At 35.6% G+C, this 11,933-nt stretch overlaps 1 protein-coding gene across 1 annotated transcript; it reads left to right on the top strand.

Annotated features, from left to right (window-relative positions):
- Positions 1-2,046: 2,046 nt before the first annotated feature.
- On the top strand, positions 2,047-10,385 carry LOC143532294 (myosin-11-like). Its single transcript, XM_077027383.1, has 9 exons — positions 2,047-2,133; positions 2,264-2,476; positions 4,221-4,291; positions 4,381-4,480; positions 5,069-5,125; positions 9,798-9,854; positions 9,944-10,024; positions 10,102-10,187; positions 10,259-10,385. The coding sequence occupies exons 1-9, from the start codon at positions 2,047-2,049 to the stop codon at positions 10,383-10,385; spliced, it is 879 nt and encodes a 292-aa protein (XP_076883498.1).
- The last annotated feature ends 1,548 nt before the right edge of the window (positions 10,386-11,933 follow it).

The raw sequence follows: 11,933 nt of genomic DNA, 5'->3' as shown, positions 1-11,933 counted from the left end.
TAATTTTGTAACACAACTTTAATGAATTTGTAAACACGAACACAGAATGCTCATTATTTTGCCTTTCAAATCGTTTATTTCTGTGTATATTATTGAAGATTCAAGTATTAATAACTTTCTTCTTAAATATCTTTTAACTAACCCTAATATTATAGTCAAAACAGCATGCAAGCAAATAAAAAACTTGCTTCATGTCTGGATTCACTTGGTAAGTTAAATGTAATAAACGAAAGAAACTTATCTGTTCCGGCCGGATTGGTGGCTGGTGGCTTTGTGATGGTTGTTGTCTTCGAGTACAAAGTCCAAAAATCTTGACAGGGTACGTGTTTCTCTGTGTACCACGTACCGTTTCATTAGTATAGGGAGTGTTATAGTTTTCTTAAAATTATTATTTTGCATAAGCATGCCCTATACGGGCATTTAACATAACAAATGTGCCTTATACGATATATCAGTGATATATCGGTTATCGGTCCTTGGCGATATATAAATCAGAATATCGGTTCAGAATATCAGTACCGATAATATCAATGATATTAACCGATATTTGACTAATATTTGACCGATATATCACCGATACTCCCGATATTAGTGTTTTAAGTCTTAATTATCAACTTTTAGTGTTTAATGTTAGTGTTTTAAATCTTAATCAATTCTTACTATGCTATGATTGTTAGTGTTTTGCAAAAGGTTTTTCATGGTAAGAGACTATACTGAATTCTTAATTAGTGTTAAATTGCTATATATATGAATTTTACATGATATTCAAATTAACGATATCCCACCGATATCTCACTGCGATGACCAATATCTCAGATATCGGCACTTGACCGATATCTGATATTTTTCCGCATTAATTGCTTAGCTTATATGTACACCTCTAGCCGACCGTATATATAACACCAAATGGATAGGGGTGTTGAAGAGTAACCTAGTTCTATAGTTAAGATATTAATTAGATTGCCTAGCTAGTCTTATAAACCCTAGCTAGAAGCAAATCAATCTCTCATGGGCCAATTAAAGCTAGCCCGTTGATTGGTTACCTTTATTAAGTAATATATTAATATAATCTGGAAACTCTGCGGGCGTGAGTGAATCCGGCCATCGTGAAAATGATCATGTTTATAATTGTTGTTAGCTGCTGCCTCCCTATAGTTTTCTCATATTTTATACTTTTGTATGTATTATCAAGTGACTCACATCTCACGATTTCTAGGCTTGAGGAGAAGCTAGTTACCAACAAAGAATATTATTCCAACACAGTAATTAGGGTTTTCATGATAAGACTCTCCATTTCAATCCTGGATATCAGTTATAAAATAATTGCATTTCTCTGTTCCTTGTTTGCTCAACAACCACACACAACTCCTGAGGCAAGAATAATCAATGTTTATGTATAATAATTTCAATTATCAAATATATATAGGGTTCTTGCTCTTCTATACGAGCTATATATCGACTTTTTCATACGTACCAGAGATGTTTTTATAAACCAATATAAGTAGTATACATAGCTCTATACGAGTAGTATAAGCCTCCACGACTAGCTAGTATGTTTAACGAATATATTCTCAAATTTAATAATTATTTATATTTTAAACAACCAAACAAATAGTTGAAAGTAACAAAATTCTTATAGAAAGTTAATCATGAAACGGGTTTAAAAGAAAGCTGGCGGGCTAAAGATGCAAGTTTAATCATGTTTAGTTTGAATTATCTAGTAAGTTTGGATTAGTTTAAAAGTTTTATTTAATTGTTTTAATGTGTATCTAGTCTAGAAGTTAAGATTTTGAGTATGTTAAGTTTATGCTTAGTTTAAGTAGGATTAGTATGATCTATTTTAATATAGATAAATGGTTAGGGGTATGTAATTGGCGTCTTAAAACTTATAATAAACAAAAAAAGTCGATCGTGGTTAAGATCATAATTTCGTGCTCTTGCGTCTGATTTCTAACCATTCTTATATCTCACCAACATCCAAATAGGTTAAGCAATATTATGAAGATTTGGTGATTGGGTGCATTGCACAGCCCCTAGGATTCTCTAATGGCAGACCCATTGCTGCATGCATCATCTACAAATGTCTCACTCAATGGCGGTCATTCCAAGACCGAAAAACCACCATTTTTGATCGTATAATTCAAACCATAGATCAACAGATTCAGGTATTTCATTTCATTTACCACCAATTAATACAATTATTATTATTATTATTATTATTATTATTATTATTATTATTAACACATGTAAGCTTTGTTTGAAGGCACATGAAGATGACAAAAATGTGTTGGCCTATTGGTTATCCAATGCATCCACTCTGCTGGCACAGATATTACCGTTACGACTTGAACCTAAATATCATGCTGCGCTAAATTTCAAGCAGCAGTTAACAGCATATGTTGAAAAAACATATCGGATGCTACGTGACAACTTAATCAAACAAATTTCTCCGGTCATTGAATCGTGCATTGATCAGGTACGCACTCACTCACTGTTAATTGTAGCCTTACATTGAGAGAGAAAATGTTATAAACAACTAAATAGCGGATGTTTGATTAGGCATCAAGAACGAGAAGAAGTGACGAGCATTGGCAAAAGATTGTTTTCCCTGGAGAGAGGTTTTTTGGCCGTCATGTGATGATTCGAAGAAAGTGTCGGGTTTATTCCCTGGAGAGATTAGCAGGCCTGCGATGGGAGTTAAACTCTTGGGGGGAGCGGTTAGTCGGGATGCAGGGTTTATTCGGTCTTTGGCAACTAAAAGAGCTTTGAGGACGGTTGAACTTATGAAACGCCTGCCGGACCTGAGGGACCCAAAGTGAGCTCTTTTTGTTACGCTCGTGCATGGGGGTTGCTAAGTTAGTGTTTGGGCTCCGGACCTGTCAACCTGAACATGTCAAAGAGGCTGTGTCCATCTTTGATGCGGGCCTGCGGGGGGCAATTGAAGATATTGTTGTGTGTGGAGGACCGCATTTTGGGGACCTCCAGTGGAGGTTGGCTTCCTTCCCTATGCGTTGCGGAGGCTTAGGAATTTTCTCGGCTGAGGATGTCTCCGCATATGCATTTGTGGCTTCCAGGTCTCAGTCGTGGAAATTGCAGGACCACGTCCTGCGAAACGCTGGTGTTACGGGGGTAGATCCTGACTACTCTTTTGCACTTGGTAATATTGGAACAACTCTCCCGAACCTTGATACAGGCAGTTTTACTGATAAGGAGACCGCCCCCAAGAAACCTCAACAAACCTTGGCGAGTGCTCTTTATGGTAAACACGTACATGATTTGGAGGAGCGATTCGATATGACCCCGAGACAAAAGGCAGTTTTAGTTTGTCTCAAGGGGGCTCATGCCCAGGATTTTTTGACTGTTGTGCCCATTGAAGGTCTTGGGCAACGGATGTCGGCAGTTGAATACAGAGCCATCCTTAAATACCGGCTTATGATTCCCCTTTTCCCTCCAGATGAATTATGCCCCATTTGTAAAAAAGCTTGTTTGGATAGATTCGGTGAGTATGCCCTCCACTGTAAGGAATTGCCGGGATTCAAGTATCGTCATGACTGGGTTAGAGATGTGTTATGGGATGTGCTTAGACGTGCCGGGATCTCAGCCAAGAAAGAGGCACCTGTTAACTTTTTGACTGATCCACGTGAGGGAAGATCTACCCTGCGTCCTGCGGATGTTCTTGTGTTTGGCTGGGCAGGGGGTAAGCATGCGTGTGTTGACCTCACTGGGGTGTCCCCGTTGGTGGGGCTGAGAGACAGTGGCTTCGTACCGGGACAGGCGGTTTTGAGAGCGGAGTCTAGGAAGGTTGCTAAGCATGAGGCATCGTGTTTGGAGAATCAGCACGTGTTCATTCCATTTGCCTTCGACACTTTTGGATCCCTAGCTCCCGAGGCGGTTCGCTTCTTGGAGCGGGTGCAGAAGGTGGTCCACAGTGACTCGCAGAGCCCGAGGAACCAAGGATTTATATTAGTAGAATAGGCTTTGCGATTCAAAAGGGGATAGCGGCGCAGCTTGTTGCTCGCTTACCCATTATCCAGATGTAGTTTGGTTTGTGTTATATATAAAAGGATCAATATTTTCTTTAAGATTGTCAACAACAATGGACGCTTCCTGGATTTGCTCAACAATAACAATGTAAGTACAATATTGATAATTTATCACATGTTTGGTTTGCTTCTACATATCCATGTTCATTACTCATATTTTTGTCTTGGTAATTGTAGGTGCCACCGTTTTTGATTCGCAAGATCTTCACACAGATTTTTTCTTACCTCAATGTTAAATTATTCAACAGGTTATGAGACAAGAATTAATTGCTTCTAGACTTCTTGTACATACATACATACATATTTGTAATTTATAAAATATAAATTATGCTTGCAGCCTTATGTTAAGACTAGAGCTCTACTCTATTGGTAATGGTGAATACGTTGAGACCGGATTGTCTCAATTGGAACAATGGTGCTATAAAGCAACTGAGAAGGTAAACTTTGATCTCTATATATATACATGTTGGTGAATTTTAGTGTTTTCAAACTATTTTCAGTGATCGGGATGTACACTCTTGTTCAACACTTCAACATCATTATAACTTTAATACCATCAGGATTCTCCAAATGTAACACCCCTGAATGGAATCACACTTTCCGAGCTTGCCATAAAAGTGGTTTTATTGGAAACACGCACAATCGACGTTGATGGTTAAAATTTACATGAAAAATGATCTTAAAAAGTGACTAGAAACCAGTAGAAAGTTGCTACTTATTGGTAGCAACTGAGATACTGAAGGTCGGTAGATACTAAGTCAGTGAAGGTCCGTACTAATAAAGGTTGGCAGCTACAAGCTACTAAACATCGGTAGCAACTAGTTACTGAAAATTGGCAGCGACAAAGTTACTACCGACCCATGGTGTTCCTACTGCATGATAAGCGTAAAACAGTACCCATATGATATTTTAATCTGAAAGTGAATTATACACATGATTCATAAATTAAAGCTATACAACTATAGTTGCATGATAATATATCTTTTCTTTTTTATTTAATTGTTCTTTTTTTTTCCAAGTTTCAGTATTTGGGATCAGCTTGGTATGAGCTCAAGCACATAAAATATGCTATTGGGTTCCTGGTATTTCATCTTATTTTCTAATTGTTTTTACTATATATAATATGTATTTAATTATCGGTTGGGCTAACGGTTTTCATTTATTGGTTTTAGGCTACTTGTGAGCGTGGGAAGACATTGAATCAATTAAGTCATGATCTGTTCTCAGTAAGTCTCAGTTCCATATTTTAACAAAAATAAAAGCAATAGACACTGATTCAATATAAAAGTGATGGTAAAACCATTATTTCACCTGCAGGTTCTTAGCTTAGAACAGCTATGCAGAATCGGCACTATGTATTGGGCTCACAAATATGGCACACATTATCTTTCTCGAGACGTATTTATCATTTTAGTAGTTCTTTTTTTCTCATTTCTCATATCAAGATATTAGAGGTGGTGATTTGTAATTTGTATTCTATTGACAGGTAAGTAACAACTTGAGGCTGCTGATGACAGAAGATTCAAGGTTTAACATATCACATACATATATAATTTTGATATTTGTTTGCGGGTCTTAACTCTTAACGAATATTTCTATATTTAATGGCGCATTTGATGTGCAGCATACCATTCTCTGTTGATGACTTCTCCAAATCAATGGATCGGATCAACTTAAACGACATTGAGCTTCCACCACCTGTTCTTGAGCATTTGGGTCTTGATTTCTTGTTTTTATATCACTCTTTACAGACAAGTGCTCATGATGTCTCAGTTATCTAGACGTACCGGTGATTAATCTTAAGTGAATTCCATATGGCCCCCTATCCGTGATAATTCGGGTTTCAGTTTCCCATTATAGTTTGTTTTTCTGGAAGTTGACTTTTGATGACAGGTTTGATTTTAGCAGCATGTTTAGTGATTTTAGTACATTTTGTTTTCACAGATGTTATTTAAATCTCATTCTTTTGATCCAGAATGCCATAAATTTTGATTTGTTAAAGTCGTAGTTTGACTTTCGTTGATCCCTGATCTGGTTCTAGTGGTTTTGGTCTGTAAAATCAAGAAAGAGGAGTATACTCTGAGTGTTACACTGCAAAATCCCGAACAATGTCATCAGCCTAGTCCGACAACGCCTGGCTATGCAAGAAGAAAAACACTAGTATATAATTAACCATGTGATTTTGAAAAAAATAGTATGTGCTCTTCATGGGTTTGTAATTTTGTAACACAAGTTCAATGAACTTGTAAACACGAACACTGAAACAGAAATACATCTGAATGATTAAAATTAGGTCTGAATCATTCAGACCCGAATGAACCAAACAACCCATAAGTATAAATTAATTCTTTTGCCTTCCAAACTGTTAATTTCTTTGTGTATGTTATTGAAGATATTACAAAGGTTAATAACTTCTTTAATATGGTTTAATTAACTCTAAAATATTAAAGCCAAAACAATATGTAAGCAAATAAAATACTTGCTTCAGCAATTTCATGTCTGGTTTCACTTGGTAATCAAAAAACTTCGACAGTTTCAAATAAACAAAAATCTGGTGGCTTTGTGATGGTTGTCGTCTTTGAGTACAAAGTCGAAAAATCTTGATGGAGTGTTTCTATATGTCTACCACCATCTCACCAATATAGGGCATGTATAGCTTTCTTAGGATTACCATACATGCCCTATATATACGGGTATTTAACATAACATGCGTGCCTTGTACGAGTGTTCAACATATTACACGTGTAACTTACGCAGACGTATACCGACAAATTGTACACCTCTATTCGACCTTATAACACCAAATCAATAGGGGTGGGAGTACCCATCCCACCCCAATCATCTTGCTTCGGCCCTGAAGGAGGCAAGGTAGAGTTCCCGGCCGCTCCTTCCATCTCAATATTCATCATCCATCCCAAAAGTCCACCCCGCACTCACTCCATTTATCCTTTGATCTTCATTGATATAAGGGTGGTGTTCTCGATTGAGGTCATTTTTTTTTTCGGGCTCGAGCAAGCCAGGGTGGTATTCCCAGCCAGACCAAAGCCTTCTCGAGGCCACCTCGGACCATCCTTAATGTTTAAGATATTAAATACCATATCCTAAATGATATATCTTAATTGTCTAGTCTTATAAACCCTAGAAGGTATCAATCTCTCATCATGGGCCAAGGCCCATTGATTTGTTACCTATAAGTATGAAGGATTAAGTCACCCTGTGCATGCGTTAGTAGATCGTGAAAATGATGATGTTTATAACGTCAGCACTTGTTGTTAGCTGCATCCCAATAACTCTCTCATATTTGACACTTTTATATGTATTATCAAGTGACTCTTACCTCGTACATCTCATGATCTCTAGGCTTGAGGAGAAGCTTGCCAACAAAGAATATTATTTCAACATAGTTAAGGTTCTCATCAGCTGATTCTCCATATATTAGTCCTAGAGGCTAGAAATCAGTCATAAAATACCCTCATTTCTCTCTTTCTTGTTTTCTCAAACACCACCACACACAAAATCATCATCTCCTAATCATACTGTTCATCAGGCAAATAGTTAATTGCTTTCATTTAATTATTTCAAACATAATGTATATATAATAATATTAATATATATATAGAGGTCACAGCAATCAGATGAAGATTTGGTGATTGCATAGCTCCAAGGATTCTCTAATGGCAGACCGATTGCCGCATGCATCATCTACAAATGTCTCGCTCAGTGGCAGTCATTCCAAGACCAAAAAACCGACATTATTGATCGGATAATTCAAACCATAGATCAACAGATTCAGGTATATATTTCTTTTCATTGACCACCAACATTATTATTAATTTATTATTATTGTTGTTGTTATTGTTATTGTTTTTGATTAACACATTTAAGGTTTGTTTGTAGACACAAGAAGATGACAACAGCCTATTGGTTATCCAACGCATGCACGCTGCTGGTACCGGTATTACAGTTGCAACTTGAACCTAAATATCCTGCTGTGCAAAATTTCAAGCGGCAGTTAACAGCATGTGTTGAAAAAACATATCGCATCCTACGTGACAACTTACTGAAACAAATTAAATCGTTCATTGAATCATACGATCGGGTATGCACACACTAACTCACCACACTATTTGTAGCCTTATATATATAGGAACAAACCTTAACAGTTCATTTTTTTCTATCAATAGTTCATATTTTTGAAAACTTAGATACAGATGTACACAAAAATCTTTAAACTAATCTATTCATATGTTTCTTTTTTCTCTTTTCATTTTATAAACGTTTACCTATACATGTGTAGGAAATAAACCTACATAAGCATGATTTACACATGTGTAGGTTTTATAAATAAACGAGTTTTGTTTATATATTTTCTTAATGTTAGAAGAGATGAAATAAATATTAATTTCAACAATTTTTTTTTTTTTGCATTTTAACATTTTTCATTGGAAAAATAATTTATTTATTTTGTTCTTTCTGTTATCGCAAAACACTGTCTTTTGCGTACACAATGATCCCCTAGACATATAATATCTTATTATATGTGAATAATTTGATTAGGCATCAAGAAAAGGCAGAAGTGATGATGATCATTGGCAAAAGATTGTCGCCAGCAATGAATGCTTCTTGGATTTGCTCAACTACAACCATGTAAGCACAATATTAATTTATCACATGTTTAGTTTGCTTCTCTTTTACCATGTTTAGTAACTCATATCTTCTCTTGGTAATAATTGTAGGTGCCATCATTTTTGGTTCGCAAGATCTTCACACAGATTTTTTCTTGCCTCAATGATCAATTATTCAACAGGTTATGAGACAAGAAGCTTGTAGAGTTCTAGTAGATACATACTTAATTTTAATTTATAAAATATAAATGGCGCTTGCAGCATTTTGTTACGCCGAGAGCTCTGCACTCTGAGTAATGGTGAAAACGTTGAGGCGGGATTGTCTCAATTGAAACAATGGTGCTCTAAAGCAACTGAGGAGGTAAACTTTGATCATTATATACGTTGGCAGTGTTTTTGTAACTTCTAACTATCTTGGATGACCGGGATTTACATGCTCATTCAACATTATTATAACTTCGGTACTAAGGAATTTTTGAGGTTGTTAGAGGGTTCCAAGGGCAGCGCCCCTGGTTGAGGTCGATGATTTCGATTTTGCCTTAAAAGTGAGTTATTGGTAACACATTGGATCAACATGGATGGTTAAAAAGTGGTATGAAAAGTGATCATTAAAAGTGACTATAAATTAGTAGCAAGTTGCTAACATGATAATGTAAATTGTAAAACTTTGCGATGACTCATCCCTATATAAATGAATCATTTGGTTTAATTTTGATACAACAAATTTCTACTTCAATTTCACCCAAAAAAAAAAAAATTATTTGTTCTTTGTATGAACACTTTTTGTTTTATCCGATTATTGATTTCGTGGACCCATGAACCATGAAATATTTAAGTCCGAAAGTGAAATATACACAATTTATAAAGCTATACAAGTAAGATTAATATATAACACAAAACATACTCATTACATGTTAATATGTGTTCTCTTATTTATTTAATTGCTTAACTTTTTCAATTTTCAGTATGTGGGATCAGCTTGGGATGAGCTCAAGCACACAAGACAAGTTACTGGGTTCCTGACTTCCTGGTACTTCATCTTATTTTCTAACTGGTTTTTACTTTTTACTAGATCTTGTATTCAATTATTTATGAGATTTACTCAACGGTTTTTGTTTATTGGTTTTAGGTTATTCAAGACAAGTCAAGGAAGACACTGGATGAAATAAGTGATGATTTGTGCCCAGTAAGTCTGATTTCCCATATTTTAACAACAACAATAGACACTGATTCAATATTAAACTGATGGTAAAAACCATATTGAATTACCTGCAGCTTCTTAACATACAACAGCTCTACAAAATCTGCACTTGGTTTTTTGATGACACATATCGCAATCGCGGTGTTGCTCCACGCGTATATATCATTTTAGTTTTTTTTTCTCATTATTCATATCAAGATATTAATGGTGGTAATTTGTATTCTGTTGACAGGTGATTTCTACAATGAAGGACCTGAAGGAGGGCGATTATTTAAACGGTGCTATTCGTACGGCGTTCTTGCTGGATGACGATTTAAGGTTGAACATATTATCAATATTAGTTTTTGGCAATATTTTTGTTAATATCTAATAAAATATTTGGTGTGCAGCATACCATTCTCTGTTGATGACTTCTCCAAATCAACGGATCAGATTAATATTACCAACATTGAGCTGCCACCACTCGTTCTTGAGCATTTGGGTCTCGATTTCTTGTTATCGCCTGTCGATTCATGATCGATTTTCTCATTGCAGTTTGCAGGCTAGTGCTCTTGATGTCTCAGTTATATATATAGACTGGTGAGTCTTAAGTGAATTCTATATGTATAGTAGATAAAATTACAAATGTGTGGTTGTTACTCTTCAAATATTTAATTAAAATACCATTAAATAAATGTGAAGAGAATTGTTCAATCTTCTTAACAACAATTAAATACATTAATTCAATGTGTCTGTAAGACTACGCGTAGGGTAACGGGGAGAGGAAACGGGCCGACAAGGGCGAAATTATGGAGGAACCCCCCGGGCGATATTGGGGCGAAAAGGGGCGGGGGCGGTGGGTTTTTATCGCCGTGGAAGAAGAAGAAAATATTATTATTATATAAATATGAGTGTGTGTTATATATATACATATATATATATTATGATTATACTACTATTGTAGCCCCTACATCATTACACCCTAAAAACAAATTCTCACCCCTTGCTGACTAGGCGTCACACGGCGCAAAACGCCCCAATTTGTAGCCCTCCACTATGCATAGCCTAAGTACGCTTAATGTAACTTTTACAAATAAAAATAATAATAAAACTGTTTTGTTGAAGACTTCATACGGAGTATATTACTAGATTGGTGATGCATTCCCATTAAATGTTTGACCAATTCTAAGTAAGAATTAGTCCAAATCTTCATGAAAGATCAATCTCTTAATTTGAACAAGAAATAATATTGGAGCTTATTAGGAAATCTATTGGTCTTGTCTCCCAACACTTTTCAACTGCTTCAAGTCAAGCAATACTTCCCAAACGCCTAAAACAACTAAATTTCGCCAAAAAGAAAAATAAAATAACTAGATTAGGTGAGTTTGTCTCATTAGATCTCTCTAATTTTGTATATAATTCAGATCCACACGTAAAATTAAGTTTAATAATCAACTTTGTTCTTTCTTAAAAAATATTTAAAATACATTCAATAATTGTTTTTATCTTTAACTTAACTATAATATTATTACATTCTTTGTTTAAAAACTGAACATTTTATTTTTGAAGAATGTTGATGCATTTTTATTACAACAGTGCTTGTAAACTAGATCGGTGTGTCCAAGTTCTAATGGTCTGACGAGTGAACAAATTTCATTATTACAAGTATAATGATGCGTTTAACTCATTACAACGTATCCACCTTTGTCATGTAACATATGTGCTACCCGCGAACGACTTCATTGACCTTTGTTCATATTTACACTACACTGGTAATGACAAAGATTCAAAACTATTTTTCAAAGCGCCGCTAATTACGTTTCCATTAGTCCACACGATTAATGGTCGTGGTCGTCCAAAAACGACAACCTGATTATCACAAAATTCCACACACGAAAGACAAACTATATATTATAAATCTAGGTGCGCGGTGCTTATACGTCGCGAAATTTGGAAGCATAAGACAACACATCAGTCACCATTGAAGGTATATTTAAACATGGCCGGCTGATCAAGAACAAGTCATGTCAATAGAAAAACAAAATCCACAAATTCTCCACTACAATCCCTTAGAGCTCTGATTGT

The sequence above is a fragment of the Bidens hawaiensis genome, unplaced genomic scaffold (assembly GCF_021521415.1).
Source record: "Bidens hawaiensis isolate Kalapana, Puna unplaced genomic scaffold, B.hawaiensis_p1.1 tig00009443_1, whole genome shotgun sequence".
Lineage (NCBI taxonomy): Eukaryota > Viridiplantae > Streptophyta > Magnoliopsida > Asterales > Asteraceae > Bidens > Bidens hawaiensis.
This window is presented reverse-complemented; position numbering and strand designations above follow the sequence as displayed.

Coding starts and splice junctions, on each gene's coding strand:
- LOC143532294 (XM_077027383.1), top strand. CDS start 2,047: ATGGCAGACCCATTGCTGCATGCATCATCTACAAATGTCTCACTCAAT. Junction 4,292..4,380: donor AATGTTAAATTATTCAACAG/GTTATGAGACAA, acceptor TTATGCTTGCAG/CCTTATGTTAAGACTAGAGC. Junction 10,025..10,101: donor ATCGCGGTGTTGCTCCACGC/GTATATATCATT, acceptor TTCTGTTGACAG/GTGATTTCTACAATGAAGGA.